Source organism: Chenopodium quinoa, unplaced genomic scaffold, assembly GCF_001683475.1.
Source record: "Chenopodium quinoa cultivar QQ74 unplaced genomic scaffold, ASM168347v1, whole genome shotgun sequence".
Classification (NCBI taxonomy): Eukaryota; Viridiplantae; Streptophyta; class Magnoliopsida; order Caryophyllales; family Amaranthaceae; genus Chenopodium; species Chenopodium quinoa.
In genome coordinates this window covers 4,446,377-4,468,661 of record NW_018743850.1, presented here as the reverse complement: position 1 = coordinate 4,468,661, position 22,285 = coordinate 4,446,377, and the positions used below count along the sequence as shown (strand labels likewise).

Here is a 22,285-nt window from a genome sequence, read left to right as displayed (position 1 = left end):
CCTTATCAAATTTAATGACATGTGCAGCCTAGGCCTCATCAGATTTTGGGCCTTGTATAACCGTTTAGGCTGCATCGGATAAAGGCTGGCCCTAAATTTAAATAGAAAGAAATTTGTATACTATCTCCGTTACATATTAGTTATAACTTTTGCCAAAACGGGGTGCTACACATTAGTTGCAACTTTCCTTTTTTTTCCCTATTTTAGTAAGTTTTTTTAAATGAAAGTACAAAATCACCCTTACTAAAGAACTTATAAACACAGGTAACTACCTATATCTGATTTAATTAAATTCCTAATCTAACTTATTAACATAATATTTTCACCTAATTTAACTCATCTAAAACTTAATTTAAAACAACAATTCATTTCTAAAAATCATTCAACTGAATCAACTCCCACGAATTGTCAGAACACCACCCTTCTCAACGTCACCGCCGCATCTAACCACCACTGTCAACATCGTCACCGCATCTACCACCACCGTCATAATTGTCGCTCCTCATCACCATATTCAAAGTCGTCGCCTTCTCCTCTAGAGTTCCTTTCTCACTCTCTTCTCTCTCTTTTTTTTTTTTTTTTTTTTTTTGAATCGTTTATATTTGATGGTTTGAGGGCTGATTGGGCTAGTTTGGGGTGGTTTAAGGATAGTTTGGAGTGGTTTCGGTGTGGTTTAAGGTTAGTAAGGGTAGTTTTGGGTTGGTTTAGGGTGAGTGTGGGAGATTTTGGGGTAGAGTGAGGGTGGTTGTTTTGGGGTGGTTTATGACGAGTGTTGGTGGTTCTGGGGTGGTTCGGCAAGAGGAGTTAGTTTCGGTGTGATTAGAGTTGAGAGGGGGTGCGGTGGTTTCGGTGTTGTTTGGGTTGAGAGGTGGTGACTTTGGGGTTGTTCGGGCTGCGGGGGTGGTTTTAGGGTTGTTCGGGGGTTCTTGTGGGTGGTTTATGGGTGGTTGGCCTGAGAACAGGGTGGTTTCAGAGTGGTTTGGGTTGAAATAGGGTGGTTTTAGGGTGGTTCGGGTTGAGATTGGGTGGTTTCAGAGTGTGAGGTGGATGGTTTCGGGCTGGCTGCTGTTGTCCGACGGTGATGGGGTGGCTGTTGCTGGCCGACAGTGGTGGGATGGTTGTTGCTGGCCGACGGTGGTGGGATGGGTGCTATTGATGGTGGTTGCTAATTTATTAATTACCTTCACTTTCTCTCTCCTACCTTGGTTAATTACCTATTCTTTAATTAATTAATCTACTATTACTTTTTAGGGAGTACCATCAAGAATAGTAGAATACCATAGAAATTGTGATACTAGAAGAATCAAAATAATGAGTTTGTCGGCCACCCATTACAATATTGCATCAGTACGTGCAGTATTCATCAATCATTGGCATGAGTGGTATACAATTTATATTATGGATCTTTTCTTTCCATCTAGAAGATTTGGACCCCCCACGTTCCTCGAGATCTCACATCTACAGTAATACTTTTGAGATGATCCTTAAAGTTTTCAAGAAATGTATTATTATTATTATTATTATTATTATTATTATTATTATTATTATTATTATTATTATTAGGGGTGGGACTTCGGTTTGGCGGTTCGGTTTGACCTCGGTTTGAGTCGGTTTCGGTTTGGAGCGGTTCGGATTGAAACGGTTTAGTTTAGCTGGCGGGTCGGTTTGGTTCGGTTTGGGTTAGTCACAGCTCGGTTTGGTTTCGGTTTATTTCTTTGCGGTTTAAATTCGGTTTGGGTCATAAACGGGTCGGTTTATAAACGATTCGGATTATGTCGGTTCGGTTTGATACGGGTCGGTTTAGGGGGCGGGTTTACCCGGGTCAATGTCAGTTCGGTTTACAAACGGTTTGGATCAAGCCGGTTTGGTTTGAAATGGGTCGGTTTAGGGGCGGGTTTACCCGGGTCAATATCGGTTCGATTTATAAACGGTGCGAATCATGTCGGTTCAGTTTGAAATGGGCCGGTTTAGTGGAGGGTTTACACAGTTCAATTGGTTCGGTTTATGAACGGTTTGGATCATGTCGGTTCGGTTTATAAGCGGTTTGGGTCATGAATTCATGATTGTTTTAAAGATCGCGTCATGACCATGATTTAATGAGTTGATACTTATAATATAATAAATCGATAATTAAGAATGTACAAGTATTCCATTAGATTGATCAACAAGTGTTTTAAACTTTTAAGTTTTAATAATCAGATATGTAAATATGTTTATCGATTGTAGTACATACCAATAATTCAATGAGGCAATGATACTTATGATAGTATGATAATGATACCAACCGTACATTCGTACGATATGATATACATAATAATTAATCTATAATTACATATACATTAACAATATCGTATTGAATCAATTTCCATTTCCAAACATTGCATTTCTTATAAATTATAACTTACACGAGATTAAATGGATTCGTTATTTAGTTCGTTACTTTATTTAGATTACTAACTCAAACAACTTAATAAGTTAAATGGACGAAATCACGAAATCACTAATTAAAGTGGTGATGAAATCATTATGCAATACTAATGTACGAATAGTCAAATATACAACGGTTAGATTGAATGCCCATGAAAAACAATGGTTAGATTTTCATTACTTTATTAGTTATTAGTATTATTACTTATTAAGTTATTATTAGTTTATTATATATACTGATATACAGTCACAGACTCACAAATATATATAATATACATATAGAGATGTCAGATATTGATGTGCATTAACTCATTTAGTCATTAACTATGTCGTATTGAATCAATTTCAATTTTGAAACATTTGCGTTTCTTACAATTTATAACTTATAAGTAATAAACTAATAATAATAATAATAATAATAATAATAATAATAATAAATAATAATAATAATAGTAATAATAATAATAATAATTATAATAATATTATAATAATAGTAGTAGTAAACTAGTAATAATAATAATATTAACAAACAATTATACTAACATTAATAATAATAATAATAATAATAATAATCCCTCAAAATAATATTAATAATAAATAATTAAAAAAACGGTCAAAAAGACCTAGAAAAGCACAAAGAAAAATCTAGACCGTTAGATCTAGATGAAATGATGAATATTCTGGAATCTACAAAAAAAAAATAAAAAAAAAATGAACGGTTAGATGTTGAGATTGAATATGGGCGGTTAGATCAACTGAACAAGTAAAACCTAAACCTAGAATCTCAAGCCCACTCTATCAGCCATTCAGCCGTTTTACTCACTCTTCTATTCTCAATCTGTCTTAGTTTCTCTCTCTAACTTCTCAGTTTCTCACTCTTTCGTTCTGAAATTCTCAAGAATCTTAAGCTCAACTTCTCAACTTTTAAAAATCCTAATTAGGGTTTTTGTTTTCGTTTCATTTGTGTTTTGGATCTACATTTCTGATTTCTCGCTTTACATTCTCATTTTTTTTGTTTTTTCAAATCTTCCTCTCCTTCAATTTGAAGGCTTCAAGCCGTCAAAAGTTCAAAACTCAAGGTAATTTTTTGTTAATTTTTGTTGTTTTCGTTTGATTTTTTTCGTTTTTGTTTCGGTTTGTTTATTTAGGGTTTTTGTTTTCGTTTCATTTTAGTTTTGGATCTAAGTTCTGATTTCTGACTTTTTCATTCTCGTTTTTTTTTCAAATCTTCCTCTCCTTCAAGCCGTCAAACCTCAAGGTAATTTTTTGTTAATTTTTGTTGTTTTCGTTTTGATTTTTTTCGTTTTCGTTTCGGTTTTTTACTTTTTTTATTTAGGGTTTTTGTTTTCGTTTCATTTTTGTTTTGGATCTAAAGTTCTGATTTCTGACTTTTCCATTCTCGTTTTTTTTTTTTTTTTTTTTTCAATTCTTCCTCTCCTTCAAGCCATCAAACCTCAAGGTAATTTTTTTGTTAATTTTTTTGATTTTTTTCGTTTTCGTTTCGGTTTTTTTTTTTTTATTTCAAGTTCTGATAATCTACATTCTTGATTTTTTCTTTTGATCTCCAGTTCAGGCAGTTCTCCATCTTCAAATCTCCTTCAAGCCGTCAAAGGTAATTACTTTTTCCTTTTCGTTTTTTTTAATACAGTTTTTCTGTTTTTGTATTTGATTATTGTTGTTGTTCTTGCTTGAATATAGTCGAAATATAGTCGAAGTTCAAATACATTTATCTACTTGCAACTTTTTATGTTTTCACCCTTACACTACCTTCTGCTGCTGCTGTCTACCTTTTTATGATATGAGGATTTTTTTATTTTGTTTTTAGAGGGATGTAATTTTTGTTCAAATTTAGTTTTTGTGTATATGATCATGATGTTGAGTGTTCATGATATTTAGTTACCATTACGTACTTAAAATGTATACTTGTATGATTGGCTTAAAGTTGGCTTAAAGTTAGTACTTAAAATGTACACATATGTCAGTCACATGAGACAATGCATGCTTAATTGCTCACTATTAGTATAATCTGTCACTTAATTTGGTACTTATAAATGCTGTTTTTTTTTTTTTGTTTCAGTCATGTCTTGCGAGTATGATGAATTTGACTATGAGAGGCAATCAAATTTTGATACTGTTAGCTCTCAAGCTGCCTCTGTCCCACTCCCGGTTGATGATGCTAGTAATACCGGCACTATCAATCCTTCTGTTAATAAACGTCAAAGAACCGCAGGTATATGGAAGCATTACACTTTTTTTGTAAAGACGATAGGTAATGAAAAGGTAGATTATGCTCGTTGTAATTTGTGTGGCAAAGAATATAAAGCACCTGGTAAAGCGGGTACTTCAACTTGTAGAGCTCATATTAATGCATGTTTGGAAAAGCATGGTCTCCAGTCCGGTAACGAATCACAATTTGATCAAAAAACTTATTTACAAAAGTTTGCTAAAGCTATTATCTGCCATGCATATCCTTTAAATATTGTAGAGCATGAATATCTTAGGGAACATCATGCATATTTGAATCCTAAGGTGCAACATGTTTGTAGAAAAACTATGTTAAAGTATGTTATTGCTGAGCATGATAAATATAAATCCTTGTTGCATGAGTCTTTGGCTAATGTTTCTGGTAGAGTTAGCTTTACATGTGACTTGTGGACTGCATGTACTAACCGAGGCTATCTCACTTTGACTGCTCATTATGTTGATAACAGTTGGTCTCTTAGGTCTAAAATTTTAAATTTTAGATATTGTGGCCCTCCCCATACTGGTGTTGAGGTTGGAAAGTTTGTGTTTAAACTGATTAAAGAGTGGAACCTTCAAGGTAAGGCTTTTTCAATGACCGTTGATAATGCTCGTTCTATGGATGTTATGGTTGAATATTTGAAAAAATAATTAATGCAATGCTCTCCTCTTCCTTGTAATGGGAAATTCTTTCATGTTCGATGTTCAGCTCATGTTTTAAATCTTATTGTTCAAAGAGGTTTAAAAGAAGTTCATGAAAGCGTTGAAAAATTGCGTGAGGTTATTAAATATATTGATGCTTCTGATTCTAGATTAACTCAATTTGAGAATGCTTTGTCTGAGTTAGACTCTGCTTTTAATGGTAAGTTATGTCTCGATGTTGTGACTCGTTGGAATGCCACTTATACAATGCTCCGAAAAGCCTTAGAAGCTAAGGATGCCTTGATTCTATATACTAGTAGGTTTTTGGGTATTTCTTATAGACTTGATGCTGATTAATGGGATACCATTCAAAAAATTGGTGATTTCCTTCAGCCATTTAAAGATATAACTGTGTTATTTTCTGGTACCGAATATCCCACTTCTAATTTGTATTTTGTTAGTGTTTTAAAAATTGAGTACGCTATTACTCAAGCCTTTAAAGACCCTAAACTTGCACCCATGGCAGCAGTTATGCTTGAGAAGTTTGAGAGTTATTGGGAGGATTATAGTTTGATACTTTCAGTTGCTATTGCTCTTGATCCTCGTTATAAGTTGTTTCGAGTGAGACATATGTTGAACTCGTTGTATAATGATGAGGCATGCGACGAAAAGATTATGATGATTAAGGAAGCTTTTTATGACCTTTATAAATTTTATTCTACTGCATCTAATACAAGCTGCAGAAATCCTGCCTCTTCAAACACAGCTCAATCTGAAAATTCTAATCGCACGTTGAGATCTCAAAATATGTTCACGGTATTTATGTTATACAATATACTCAATATTAATGGTAGTCTTCTATTTTTATTTGTAATGTCATAATTTAACTTTTATAATAAAAAATATGTTTCAATTGCGTGAGGTTGATGACGAATGTGATGATTCAACTAGATGCCCTCTGGCTGATCTTGAGGCATATTTGAATGGACCTCGTTCGCGATTAATTCAAGGGGAACATTTTGACGTTCTCAAGTATTGGGAATCTCAAGCTTCTTCTCTTCCTATTTTAGCTAATATGGCAAGGGATGTTTTGGCCATTCCTATTACATCGGTGGCCTCTGAATCTTGTTTTAGTTTGGGTGGTCGTATTTTGAAAAAATATAGGGGTAAACTTTTGCCAAAGAATGTTGAGGCATTGGTTACCACCCAAAATTGGTGCCGTGGTTATCAAGCGGATGTTGAGGAAGACGTCCTCCTTATTGGTAAAGAGATTGAAGCCGAAAGTGCTTCATCTGCATAACTGGTATTTGTGTCTCATTGTGGTTTATTTTATCTTGAAAAATCGTTGCCCTTGTCATTTATTTTCAGACTTGCTGGCAGCATTTTTCAAGACTTTTAAAATCGTTGCCCTTGTCATTTATTTTGATACTTGCTGGCAGCATTTCTCAAGTTTTTATTAAAACAACCATTGCTTAGTGATGTAAATCTGAGAGCAATTTTAAAAAACAGAAGCTATAATTTTGAAGTTGCTTGAACTTGTTATGAGCTGCTGCCTGCTGGTAGTGCTTTTGCCTTTTGGTTGTTGTCTCTGCTGAGTTGTTGCTGCTGCTATTTTGTTGCTGCTGTTTCTTATGCTTGCTGCTGTTTTGTTGCTACTGTTTCTTATGCTTGCTGTTTTAATTTTTCTTGAATCATCATTGCCCTTGTCATTTATGTTGAGACTTCAATGTATATGTACTTGCTGGCAGCATTTTTCAAGTTTTAAGTTAAAACAGCCATTACTCAGTGATGATACGATAAACGTAAATCTGAGAGCAATTTTGAAAAACAAAAATAAGTTCCTGCTGAGTCCCTTCTGCTTATATTATTCCTTGCTTCTGATAAGTTGTTGATCTGTTATTGCGTGTGCTGGTTCCTGCTTGTTGCTGCTATTTCCTCTGCTCTTGGGTGTTGTGCTGCTGCTTCAAGATTCTGCTTCAAGATTCTGCTCCCAAATCACTCACATTCTCACTCCTCCCTTCATCTTATCATGTATCATTTTTTGCAACCCTAAACTTGATGATATTTCAGTTGATAAATCTGAAATCTAATCTGGGTAGTAGTGATAGTAGTTTCATTATGTATTGGTATATGTATTGTGAATTTTAATCAATGAAAATGGTGACTTTTTTTAATTGCTTGTTGATATTACTCTAATTTTAATGCTATTTATCTGCTGGATTTGTGGTATTGTTATGAAATAATTGTGGCTACAGATTTGGGATGCCTCCGTATTTATTAAAATTCTTTTACTTAATATCTGGTTTAATTTAAGAAAAGCTAAAAAAATGTGTTTTATAAACATTTTAGTCCTCCCCTTTACAAAATACTTGTATAAGAAAGTTTTATAAAGTGATAATGTGAATGATTGTACGCCTTATTGACTAGTACAGTAATATTCTAATGCTTATGCCACTTGTGTAACGCAATCTCATACATCTCCAATCTTATGTTACCTTTGAGGCTTTGAGTGTTATTGGATGATCATGAATATCAAGGAACAATGAAGATAATTTGGGTGGACTAGCATTATTACTGGAATGAAAATGATACAATTATACAAATGATATATCTTGTAATTAAAATAAATAAGTAATCTAAAACGATATTAATATTGTCGTTGGCCTAGATCTAGGTGATATAAACCTTTGTATAAACCTAAGCCGTTTGATTAGATCTACATTTATTAACATTAATTGTATTTACTATTTAGCCATTTAGGTTGTAAATAATTCAATTTGAATTAAGCAGTTTGTAATCGGATCAGTTTAAACAGGTTGTGATTCGAAAACAGTTCGATTTTAACGGTTTAACGGGTTATGGCAGTTCAGTTTAGATGGTTAGCGGATTATAACGGTTCGGTTTATACGTGCGGTTTAAACGGTTTCGGTTCATAAATGGGTCGGTTTAAACGGTTAGCGGGTTACAAATGGTTCGGTTTAAACGGTTTTTTTTTTCGGTTTAAACGGTTTCGGTTTATAAACGGTTCGGGTCATTAACGGGTTCATAAACCATTCGGTTCGGTTTCGTTTCGGTTCGGATTTGCGCAGTTTGGTTTGTTATTGGTTTACGGTCCGTAACGGGTTGACATTGAGCGGTTCAATTCGGTTTCGGTTTGATATTGAACGGTTCAGTTCGGTTTTCGGTTTGTATTTATCGATTTATAAACGGATCGGTCCGTGATGGTTCGGTTCGGTAACGGGCGGTTTCACGGTTCGGTTTGAAAAGTCCCACCCCTAATTATTATTATTATCTATTGATATTTTTGTGTATATAAATTAATAACTTTTTATAAAATTATGTTTTATATATATTGATTTATTTATAAAAATGCTATATTAAATAAGATATTTTGTTGATTTTTTACATAATTGCTATTAGATAAATGACTTTTATATGTCTTGTTGATAACATAGATCTCCTTTATTTATAATTTTCTATACCGAGCAAATAATTCACTTGTTATATTAATAATACTCCATTTGTCTTAAAATAACTGACACAGTCAAACTTTGCACACAAGCCGAGGTAATAGCTTGACTTTAGATATGGAGTTTAAGAGGAATAGTAGACATAAAACTTTATTTTGTGACACATAATAAGACACGGAGGTAGTATTATTTTATGATGGAAGTGAGGTTGATTGAAGATTTAAAAAACCTAGAAAAACAAAAGTGGGTATAAGTGGGGAGGAGAAAAAATAATATGATATAAGGGGACCACGAGTGGGGAAGAAAATAGTAAGATATTATTAAAAGTTTTCAAAAATAGTAAATGGAGTAATTAATAAAATACGGCCACAAAAGAAAAATGGAGCAATTAGTAAAATACAGAGGAAGTACTACATCATATTAATTGTAAGTTTTGCTAGAAATAGACACTACACATTATATGCAACAAATGTTTTCTTTTATTTTTTAGGTTGTCATTTCTTTCTATCTTTCCCTTCATCACCTGCATCCATATTTTTCTCTCTCCATTTTACACCCACAAACAAGTTTTGTATTAAAGTTCGTACAAACCTCCAAAATGGCAAAGAACGTGTAATGGAGGTAATAATATATATAAGGAAATTTTGTTAATTACTACCTCAAAAACAGAGGCTTTGTGAATTACTACCCCTAAAAAAAAAGTTTTTAATTACTACATCTAATTCACCTAAATAGGACCAATTACTACCCAATTGCACTTTCCGATGACTTAACTCACCTTATGACGTCATTACTTCGATTTAACCACAGTTCACCCTTTCCGCGCCCGCGGCCTGGACACCCCTGCCAGCGGCTACCTGCAAACAAAGCCACGAAAATCCGCGCCCGCGGCCTTGTGTGCCGCGCCCGCGAATGACTGGGGAGAGCCCTCTCCAAGGGCGCGGCCAGCCTTCTATAGGTTCAAAAGATGAGCTCCAATTCACCCTGTCCGCGCCGGCAGCCTGAACACCCGCGCCAGTGGCTCCTTGCAAACAAAGCCGCGAATAACTCTAATCTAATTAACCTAACTAACCCAAAAAAAAGTAAATTCCCTCATCTCTCTCTCTCTCTCTTGTACTCTTCTTCTTCGGTTCTTCCCTAACAAAACCCATCTAAAACCCATAATTCATGTTTGTGTTCGCAGTAATGCAATTGCATGCTTAAAATTTGCCCTAATTAACAAAGTTACTTGCCTGTAAACAACATTTGTCGTCTATTGAGCCAAAAATGGGGAAGAATAAAGGAATTGCCATTGGAGGAGAAACGAGAAAGGCCCCTGTAATAACTGGTTCCAAGTAAGTAAAGTTATTGTCTTTATGTGCTCAACACTATTTAAATTGTTTTGCATAATTGGAATTGATGAGTAATTGGAATGCGTGCTTAAACCTAGGTTTGAATTGATTTTCAATTGTATAATTGAGGTAGTTGTTGTTTATGGTGGTACTGTGAAATTACTTGTTTGATGCAATAGAATAGAAAAGTTGAAATGGATTCCTTCTTGTAACTTGGTGAATGCTTTTAAAATTTTACAGGGTTGTTCAGAAAAAAAATTCCACCCTATATTGGTATTCGAATGTTTTATGGGGGGGGGGGATTTTAAGACCAGTAGGAGTGTGGTGTTTTGGAGTGGGGGTGTAATGTTGTAAGAGGCTCAGGTGTCTACAAGAACCATGAGCATTGGGTCTTTAAATAGGCTTGTAGTAGATAGGTTCAAAGTCAAAATTGTGGAGTACAAAATTTGGTACAAAAAATTTGGTAAGAGTTTGAACACTAGGAGAAAGGTGTTGCTTGACCAGTGGGACATTGATAATCTGTTGAAAGGTGTTGGGAAATCAGATGTAATTACTTTGTATGTTGTGTTGAGTGTGATGAATGGAAAAAGCACAAAAAATGATGTTTGCATTGAAAAACCAGCTCAAAAGATACCCTCACCTTAGAAAAACCCTTTCCCAAAACACCCTCCACTACTAACAGTTAAAATAGAAAAGGGTACCACTTCTTCAAACCCTCACCCAATCCCTTATGTAAAGCCTACCTCTTCTCAATCCCACCAGTTCACAAGATCTAAACTACCTGTGAGGAGAAAAACATCCCAAAAAACACCAATTGCATCTCCTACAAAACATATGCAGTTAGATCTAGCCAAGAAGCTTAGGTCATTAGTGAGAGTGAGTTTAGGAGGTACATAGACAACTTGAAGACAAAGAATGATGTTGTGGCTGCAGAGAATAAAGGGAGTAAGAAGAAAGAGGATGTGGCTATATAGAAGACAGGGAGTAAGAAAAAAGTATCCAGAAAGGGGAAGGAGGTAGCTAACTCTATTCCAGAACCTAGGTCAATAGGTAAGAGAGTTTGGCTGGGTGGGGAAGAAGATAATGAAAGTGGTAAGGATGGGGATGAGTTAGAGGAGGCAGAAGATTTGTTTGAGGATGGAGATGAATTGAGAGAACAGTGTAAGGATGGAGATGAATTGAGATAACAGTTTGAGGATGGAGATGAATTGAGAGACAATTGAGGATGGAGATGAGTTTAACTATGAACTTGATGTCCTTCCATATTTAGATGACTATAATTTTGATGACAATGAGGAAGAAGATTTTTTTGCTGTTGGTTTTGGGGCAAATATTCTACACACTGTAGTGAGCAGCATTAGAGGAGTTACTTTACCTACTAGAGAAGTGAAGGAAGTCCCTAGTAGAGTCACTAGGTCTCAAGCTAGGCTAGAAGTTGACTTGGCAGAACAGTCAAACTTAGGTGAGGAAATTGATTATGATTCTGAAGAGCCAGGAAGTATAGATGGGTCAGATGAGGAGCCTGACATGACACAAACATTCAACCCAGAAGTTGAATTTGAACAACCAATTTAGCTCACACCTAGTTTAAGGTTTCCTTCAGTGAATGTGTTTAGAAAAGCACTGAGATAAAATGCAATAGAGAACAAATATGACTACTACTTGCTGCACAATGGGAAGAAGAAGGTGACTTCTTATTGCAAAGATAGATGTTCTTGCCCATGGGACCCAAAAAGGTCTAAGAGAAATTGTTCTTGTCTTCAGCCTTTGTGCAAGTTCAGGGTTATTGTAAGAAAACTGAATCTAGAAGAAACAATGTTCATTAGGGCAATGAAGTTGAAGCACACATGTAGGGCTGCCAAAAGGAACAGAAAAGTGACCTCAGAGTACTTGGCAGAGAAGTACTTGGAAGATTGGAGGTCTGATCCAGATTGGCACTTGACCAAAGGTTTTGGTCAAAGGGTTTTGAGAGATACATGTGTTTATTGTGGTTATTACAAGATGTGATTTGCAAGAGCAAGAGCAAGAGCAAAGATGATGTTGTATGGAGATAGGTCAGAGCAATACAAAAGGGTGTGGGATTATGCATATGTTGTGAAGAAGTACAATGAGGGTAGCAGTGCTTTTGCATGTGTGAGAACATAGAGAGACCCCCTCCTATTTTCCAGAGGATGTTTATATCACTCAAGCCAGTGATGGATGGCTTCAAGGTAGGGTGTAAGCCTCTTATTGGGTTAGATGGTTGCCATCTAACAGATCCATATCTAGGGATCTGTCTTGTGGCAGTGGCAAGTGATGGGAATAACAACATTTATCCCCCTATCTTGGGGTGTTGTTGAAATTGAAAAAACTAACACTTGGTCATGGTTCTTGGACCTGTTAGCTTAAGCATTGGGAACAATGGATGGACATAGATGAAATTTCATGTCAGATAGACAAAAAGTGAGTTTGCTCTCTCTAGTGACTGTGCTTTGATTCATTTTGATTAAGTTTTGGGAATGGGACATATAACTAACTGTGTGAAATGTTTTGTAGGGACTGTTAGAAGCTTTCCAAAATCTTGTACCCAAGGATGGAATCAGATTCTATTGGAGACACATATGGTTAAACTTCAAGTTGAAGTGGAATGGTTTGGCTTACAAGGAGCTGTTGTGGAAAGCAGCAAAGGTTACAACTGTGGTATGCACCTCATTTTCCTAAATGTATGCTTAAAGCCAGTGTTTGTTGTTGTAATTAGCTTAACTTTGGTTGTTTGGTTTATTGTGATTGTGCAGTTAGAATTCAATGAGCATATGAAAACATTGAACACCATGTCTGAGAAAGCATATGACCTGAGTACATGTTTGCTATCCCCTCCCATTGCTGGAGTAGGCATGCATTTTCTTCTACCCCTAAATAAAAAATGCTTGTGAATAACATGTGTGAGAGCTTTAACAGTGTGTTAAAACAAGCAAGAGACAAACCAATTTTAACACACATGGAATGGATGAGAAGATATGTTATGCAAAGAAATTGTCAGAAAAGGGAGGGAGCTCAAAAAATGCAAGGGAGGTTCATGCCTTATGTTAAGAAACAATTCGATTGGGCTGAGAGAGTTAGGAAGTACAACATACTGACTAGGAGTACAGAAGAGTTGTTTGAGGTTGAGAACAATGGAGATAGGCATCTAGTTGATTTGGATGCATGGAAATGCAGTTGCTATTCTTGGCAGTTGATAGGGGTACCATGCCACCATGCATATGCTTGTATTTTGTACATGAGAGGGGATCTAGAGGATTATGTGGATGCAGCTTATTCAAGGGACAAGTACCTAGCTGCCTATTCCCCTGCATTGATGCCTATGCCAGGGCTAAGCAATGGGAAAAGAACTCTTTCCCTAAGCCACTTTCACCCCCATCTAAGGTCATGCCAGGCAGGGCATCAAAGAAGAAAAGGAAGAAGGAAGTTGGAGAGGATGCTGGCCTTGCAGAGAAGGCTGAAAGAATGGGTGGAAAGCCATACAAGTGTTCCAATTGCAAGTAGTACGGACATAACATCAAGAAATGCAAGAACCCAACCCTTGACACCTGATCTGAACCCAAGAATAAGGGTGGGAAACCATTCTCTGATGACCCATGGGTGGTGCATAGCAGAGCAATGAGGGCTGCAGGGAAGGGAGAGAGGTCTAAAAACAAGGTACTTATATTTCTCTTTTGGTGTTTTTGGCCTCCCTTACAAAGTTTTCTTTCTTAATTTGGTGGTGGATTGTGCAGGGTAACAACAAGCAGGCAACACAAGCTAAGGTTGGAGAGAACTCATCCCAAGCATCAACTGTTACAGCAGCAGGGCAGTCACAACAACCTAGTAGTCCAACTGATGAAATGAGAGAGTAGTTGTTTGTTTAGGTTCAAAGTACAACTTTTATTTAGTGTGTTTGGTGTAAGATTTCAACATTTAGGCAATTAAGTCCTATTTTGTAGTACAATTATGGCATGCATGCCTACTTTGCCAAGTTATGTTCTGTTTTGACTATTTATGTTGGTCTTGGTAATTATAGTCAAGCTTTTGTTATGTGTATTAATAAGTGTCATTTATGACACATTTTAGCCCTTCTTAGTAGTGTATTGATAACTGTTAATTAGGGAGCCGTAGGCGGGGGTGTACAAGCCGCGGGTGCAGGTGTCAAGGCCGCGGGAGCGGACAGGATGAATTGGCGCTCATCTTTTGAACCTGTAGTAGGCTGGCCGCGCCCTTGGAGAGGGCTCTCCCCAGTCATCCGCGGGCGCGACTATTCTTGGCTTTGTTCGCAGGGAGCTGCGGGCGCGGGTGTCCAGCCCGTGGGACAGGGTGAATTGGAGCTCATCTTTTGAACCTGTAGAGGCTGGCTGCGCCCTTAGAGAGGGCTCTCCCTAGTCATCTGCGGGCGCGGGTTTTTGTGGCTTTGTTTGCAGGTAGCCGCGGGCGCGAAAAGGGTGAACTGTGGTTAAATCGGAGTAATGACGTCATAAGGTGAGTTAAGTCACCGGAAAGTGCAATTGGGTAGTAATCGGTCCTATTTAGGTGAATTAGGGGTAGTAATTAACAAATTTTTTTTAGGGGTAGTAATTCACAAAACCTCTGTTTTTGAGGTAGTAATTAACTAAATTTCCTATATATAAATTCACATTAATCTATAAAAGATGATATAGTCATGTGAAATCTTGTTAAATTCGTCTAATTGTATATTCTATTAATATAAAGTTTTTTATTTTTTTTTTAAGAAAAATTAAAACTAATAATCTCACATTTGGCTCATCTTCTCAAAACAATCAACCTTTGCGTATTTTAGAAATAAACCCACCTTATACCCCCATATTCTCAAAATGAGCCATTTTACCTTTAACCTGTAAAACAAGTTAGATTTTTTCTATTTTTAGTTTTTTTTTTCCTTTAATCCCTCTTCTCTCACCTTACCCCCTCCATACCTGTCAACCACCTCCACACCACCACCCAAAATCTTAATTCGACAGCACCACCACCACACACCAACTACCACGCAAACACCACCACACAACCACTTGTCCCTGCTCCACCGTCCACATCAACAACAACCACAACTCACAGCTAATCCCCACCTTTTGCAACCCCCATACTCAACCTCAACACAAAACTCCAACTCCCCTGCACTACCTTCTCTTACGAACGCGCACCACCTACGAGCTCAGCCACCACCAAACACTTACCCCCAACCGCCGCACAACCCCGACAACCGCAACATTTGCCTCGCTATTCACCCAAACCAACAATAACAACAGCGCAGCCAGCCAACATTCACCTCCCCACCAATTTATTCATTCTTACCACTCAAAATCCTCTTTCTCTTTCTCCTCCTCCTTTGAAGCTCTCATCAAACCTCCCACCTCCCCCACTCCTTCATTCGCAGAATTGGGGCTGACTTGTGGGGCTTCAATTAATCTGAAATTGGGCTGAATTGGGGCTGCAATTGCTAAATTGGTGAACCAAAATTTTGACGTGGCTGCTGTTGGGATTAGTGATCGGTTGTTAGTGTTAGGAGCAGCGGAAGCGGCACTGCTGGAGGTGTTAGTTTGCGGCAGTGGCAGTTCGGTGGCTAGTTGGTTACGCTTTTGTTGTTGTTGGTTTGGGTGAATGGTTCAGGTGGGGAGTGACGGGGAAGGGGAGTTGATTCCGGAAGGGAAGTGTTGCAAGTTGGGGTTTAGGAAGGTGGATTTATTTTTTTTTCCGGTGTGAGGGTGGATGGATGTGGTGGTGGTGAATTGGGTAGGAGGGAATCAAGGAGGGCGGCTGTGGTTGGGTCAGGCTGGCCCGCTGGTCTGGTTGTTCCGGTAGGCAACTGATCCGACGAAGGAGGGGTGGCTCCGACAGAGGAAAGAAGAAGAAGGTTTTTTTTTTCCCTTTATTTTTTAAAAATAAAAAAATAAAAATAAGAAGACAACACGTGGCAAAATACCTTCTAAATCGATTACCAATTTCACTAACAGGTAAAAGGCTCATTTGAGAATATGGGGTATAAAGGTGGGATTATTTCTAGAATACGCAAAGATGGGATTGTTTTGAGTAGATGAGCCAAAGGTGGGATTAATAATTTCAATTTTTCCTAATTTTATGCTTATAGAATTAAAGACGATATATATACGCTTTAAGACGCATCTCAAAGACCTTAAAAAGTTAAATGGGGCAAAAAAATAGGAATATAGGGAGTAGTAAGTAATGTATTTATTTGAATATAAAAGGGAGTACAGTTGTACATTTAGTCGGATCATCTCAGACGCTCCAAAACTACAGTGTTGACTCCACCATGTGCATGTCACATCTAATGAATGGGATTTCTTCCACTTAAACAGAGTATAAAAGCAAGCAACTTATACTAAGCTTATTCATGTATCCCTCAAACATATATTAACACCAAAAATTCAAATTTTAGCTTATAATAAATTTCCTTCCAAATTGATAAACAATGGGTGACAAACCACAAAGCCTTCAGGTAGTCCTCTTTCCGCTTTTAGCTGCTGGCCATATGATCCCAACCTTAGACATCGCGAAGCTTTTTGCAACCAACAATGTCAAAACTACCATCCTCACAACCCCTCTCAACGCACCAATTTTTACTAAAGCACTTCAATCGACGACCTACAATAATCCCAGTAGTCTTCCAATGATAGATGTTGAAATCGTACCATTCCCATCCAAAGAAGGTGGTATTCCGGAGGGAATAGAAAATTGTGACCAAATATCATGTAATGAATTATCTATCAAATTTTTCAAGGCGACCCAGTTGCTGCAAAAATCACTTGAGCAAGTGATGGAGAAATACAAGCCTAGTTGCCTAGTCGCGGATTTGATGTATCCTTTTGCTACCGATGTTGCAGCCAAATTTAATGTGCCAAGGTTAGTATTTCATGGAAGTAGCTACTTTGCATTTTGTGTGGAGCACGCGTTGATGAAGTACGAGCCTCAAAAATCTGTCTCGTGTGACGATGAGGAATTTGTTGTCCCTGAACTTCCTCATGAAATAAGACTTACAAGAACTCAGCTAGTAGCTGCTGTTAAAGAGCTAGGCATGGAAGAGTGGATGAAAATATATGGTCGTGCTATGGAGGCCGAGGAAAGGAGCTATGGCATCATTGTGAATAGCTTTCTTGAGCTCGAGCCAGATTATGTTGATTACTATACAAAGGTTATGGGAAAGAGGGCATGGCACATTGGTCCTGTTTCACTCTGCAACCGCGAAAAAGAAGCAAAGTTTCAAAGGGGGAAGGATTCCTCAATTGGTGAGCATGAGTGCTTGAAGTGGCTCGATTCGAAGAAGCCTAAGTCGGTTGTTTATGTTTGCTTTGGTAGCATAGCTGAAGTCTCAACTTTGCAACTCCAAGAGATTGCGAGGGGCCTAGAAGCTTCTAAACAAGATTTTATATGGGCAGTGAGGAGGAGCGACAATGACGAGGTTGAGAAAAATGAAGAGTGGCTACCACATGAATTTGAGAAAAGGATGGAAGGAAAAGGACTAATTATAAGGGGATGGGCGCCTCAAATGCTAATTTTGGACCACGAAGCTATAGGAGCATTCGTGACGCATTGTGGGTGGAACTCGACATTAGAAGGTATATCATGTGGGGTTCCTATGGTAACTTGGCCAGTGTTTGCCGAGCAGTTTTATAATGAAAAGTTGGTGACTCAAGTTTTGAAGACCGGGGTTGGTGTCGGAGCTAAAAAATGGAGTAGAATAGCGGAGAACGTAAAATCGGAAGATGTAAAGAAAGCTATAACAAAAGTTATGGTGGGTGAAGAGGCTTTGGAGATACGAAGCAGGGCAAAAAAGATGAAAGAATTAGCAAGGAAGGCTGTTGAAGTTGGCGGATCATCGTATTGTGATTTGAATTCCTTAATACAAGAATTGAGCTCGTATAATGCTCGTATAATCGCATGAATCAAATTTATCTTTGATAAGTACTTCTAATGTAAGTGTGATCTCCTTGATAAGTACTTCCTTTGGATTGTATATATTATTATTTATTATATCCGGTAAAGTTGTCACCGTTTCTTTTTCAATTATAACTAAATTTGGAGTATGCATTCAAATATGAGCAAACAAATACACTCACATGTAGAGTGACGTAAGCATATAAGCTTAATTTATGTTTACTTCCATTTCATATAATCTAAAATATAAGCTAAGTTATAAGCAACTAACATAATCCCATAAGAGAACCTAAGCCTAGTGGTAAGAGTTTAGCTTCGGTCATGAAAGGGGGAAAAAAAAACACAATATCCAATTAGAAACTGTGTTGGTGTTGGTATATCCTTAGGATAATATATATGTACTACGTCCTAGATTAATTGATACTGTCAACGTATTAATATTATTTTAAATATGCATAATTAAACATTAGCAATAAAAAAATTGATACAATATATTAATAAAGTATTTTATGATAAAATTTATTTTAACACGTTATTAAAAATTATGGTCTAAGTTAGTATATGAATAGTGATACAATGAAAATGTATTACTTTTACATTATTAACACGTTATTATAAAATGTATTATATGAATAGTGATGGAGGGTGCATGTTATTTTTTTTTATTTCTTTTTTTAATTTTTAGTATAGTGTCCAATTTTAGAAGCTTTTTGAAAATCCAATTTTTTGAAGGTGATGAAAGGGCAGGCTAGCACTGTTAGAGGGTAATTAGAATAATTACTGTTATTTTTTATGATATATTGATATGTATAGGGAGGTAAATGACCATGGACCATGGACCATGTTTAAGGTTTCTTGGGATTGAGTACTGGTCTCTAGAGAGCCACAAAGGGCAATTTAGTAGTTTCACTATTTACTAGAATTGGGTCACTAAGTAGACCCGAATAATTTGTAACTCGTCACTTTATCCGTCACTACGAGTACTAAAGCTTTATTTTCTAACTACTTGAGATCCCTTTGTTGCTCTTCTTTTTCACTTGCTAGCTTACCACATTTTCCCTTACATCTTGTAACTGCCACGACACTTCTCACAAAATATATATTTTCTCTGTTTTTAAATACTTGCTTCACTTTTTATTTTCGGCTGATTTTATATATTTGCTACATTTACTTATTTGAAAAGCTTTTACAATATTTAATTTATTTCTCTCAACTAGTGGACCGATCATAAATCATATTTTAATAATTTCATATTCTCTCTTCTCCAATTCTTTCAACTACTTTTGCATTTTACAATTTTTTTGTTCTTCCACCTACCCACCACCTCCATATTTTATTATATTCTTCAATTTATCCTAAAACTCCACGCATAGAGAAATGAAACAAATATTTTAAAACTGAGGGAGTACATGCTTGTGTAGATCGAACTGAAGATCAAGAAGTGGATGGACGATTAGTTCCTTCATCTCCCTTCGATGTGATATGGGTTCAATCCTCACTCCCACCCCTCGTAGCTTAACCTATATATAAAAAAAAATTGTGTAGATCGAGCTTCTCTTTCGATACTCCCCATTACATGTATGCTAATTACGCAAAATTAATCACCTTATAAATATTATCTGTCACCCGTAGGCAAAGCTAAATTTTTACTCTTCCAAATTAAATCCTTCAAACAACCATCTTGCAGTTTTCTCATAGCCGACATCTTCTTCTTCTTCTCTTTTATAATTTTCTTTTCTACAATCAATCATAATTTTTAGTAGTAATTATAAATATAATCAAAATTATGATTCGAGGAGATTATTATCTTAACAAAAATAAGGTTAATATAAAATTAACATTCCAAATGTATTTAAATCAAAGTTATTAAAATCGGGATTCAATGGGCTATCAGAATCGAATCTTAAGATTCTACCGACATGCATAATCAAGACGTCATATCTAAATTTAATTAAATATATTTAAATTATGAGTTTGAAACCTAATTACTGATAAAAAATAGTTGTTTGCCCATTAAGCAACCAATAATTGACAATATATATTTATAAATAATTATATAGGCATGTTTTAAACTTGTAAAGATTTCGCTAGTTATGTAAAATCGGGTAGAATCGTGAATCGAATTGTATGACATACATGAATCGTAAAATCGTAAGATTCTATGATTTAAATCGGGATTTTAATAACAATGATTCAAATGGAATCTTGTTATATTCATCTTTGCCCGATTTTTCTACATATCTTTATGATTCACCACATATCTAATAATTTATGCTCAAAGTTCTAATTTAAACAACATACAAAGTAGTTAAAAACATTTCTTCACTTCCGTAGTTTTAATCCGTTGACACATTTCTTTTTGGTACAATTTTAACAAAAATCCTTATGACAATGTTTTATTATACATATAATTTACAGATACTAGATAGTCAAAATAAAATTTGTAAATAGTGTTAAAATTCTAAAAACTTGTTCTCTTCATTTGAAATCAGGAGATCTGGTCTGATTTTGTTAAGATATGATATGGTTTGATTTGAATTTTTATTATCTGATCTAGTCTGATATGATTTAATAATTTGACTAAACTTTGACCGCATTTTAATACTAATCTATAAAGAAAAATACTATCAAAATAGATCTTGTTAGATTCGTCTCATTACGAACTTTTCAGATATATAATTTCATAATTTTTTAATATGCAATTAATGATATTTAGCAATAACTAAATGATAATTAAAAGTCATAACCTGACCTTATTTGAATGTTTTTGGTCTGATCTGATCTATTCTGTATTTTTTAAGAAATAAATAATAAGTATTTGAAACAAGTTGAAAAGAACAAATCCTAAACTTTTCAGCTAAAACATAACAGAGAAAATATATATATCGTATATGATAATAATGACACAAATTCAAACTTAACCATCAACAAGACAACCATCCAATGATTTTTCACTAGACAAAGCGACCATTAAATGAACATATGTTCAATAATTATACAATTAATAACGAACAGACAAATAGTGACGTGAGGAATGGCCTATAATAATGCACTGAGGGGTATCAAAAACTCACCAAATCTGAAAGGTTTGCCTGAAATCGAACTGTTTTCAAATTGGTTAAATCTGAGAAACTTTTATCCGTATTCGATCCGGAGTCATCACGAAGTTAACTCAAAACCGACTTCACCTAGTAATTATAGTCCAAACTCAACTTGGAATCGACTCATAGTTAATCCATAACTAATAAGACCCGATAATTCAATATCCGAATTCGATCTGACCCGAAATGAGATTTACCCGAAACTATTTTGACCCGAAAAATATATATTTTTACCCGATCTATATAAACCTGACCCCTATATTACCCGACTTGAAACATCCTTTGACCCAACTAAACCCAACCTAAAACTACTCATGGTGCATTTAAACCCGACCCATTATAATTAACTTAACCCAAAATTTTCCATGACCATCCTCTCCAACCATTTTAAATTATAATTAGGAAAAGTGAGACATACGCTCTATCACATTTACTTATCCTCTGCATTTATCTAACTAAGCTGATAAACTACAATCATATCCATGAGCCCATGATTTCCCACATCTAAATATTCTACAACATTGGCAAATTAAAAGCTCATGGATGACCCAAAATTCAACCAGCAGCCTTACATGTACATTAGTCCATGATTTTGTTTTCTACAATCAAACAATCCAAAATTATCATTATACCATATAATATACTTCCTAAAATGTATAAAATTTAAAATTTATGACATAAATATGTATATACGATATATTAATGTGATTATGTGTATTATATTTACCTGATTTTGATGAATTTGAATTTATCAAAATTTATTTCAATTTAATTGAACTAATCTTAATTTATTTCAAAATATTTGAATTTATCTGAATTTATATTAACATATATGAATTTATCTGAACTCATATCAATCTGAACTTTTATTTGAAGTTATCTGAAGTTATCTTAATATATCAGAAATTATCTGAATATCCGAACTTATATCAATTTATCTGAACTTATCTGAATTTATTTGAAATTATTGAATTCATCTAAACTGATTATAAATTATCTGAACTAATATGAATATTTCAAAAAGTATCTAGAACTTATCTGAATGTATTTGAAATTATCTGAACTTAATTATTTAAATTTATTTGAACTAATTTGAATTTATCTGAACTTATCTAAAATTATATGATATTTTTAGAACTAATAGGCTTGAAATAAG

General features: G+C 35.5%; 1 protein-coding gene across 1 annotated transcript; it reads left to right on the top strand.

The window, feature by feature from the left end:
- Window positions 1-14,568: 14,568 nt before the first annotated feature.
- On the top strand, window positions 14,569-18,157 carry LOC110686021 (scopoletin glucosyltransferase-like). Its single transcript, XM_021862591.1, has one exon. The coding sequence runs from the start codon at window positions 16,566-16,568 to the stop codon at window positions 18,033-18,035; it is 1,470 nt and encodes a 489-aa protein (XP_021718283.1). The 5' UTR covers window positions 14,569-16,565; the 3' UTR covers window positions 18,036-18,157.
- Window positions 18,158-22,285: the final 4,128 nt, after the last annotated feature.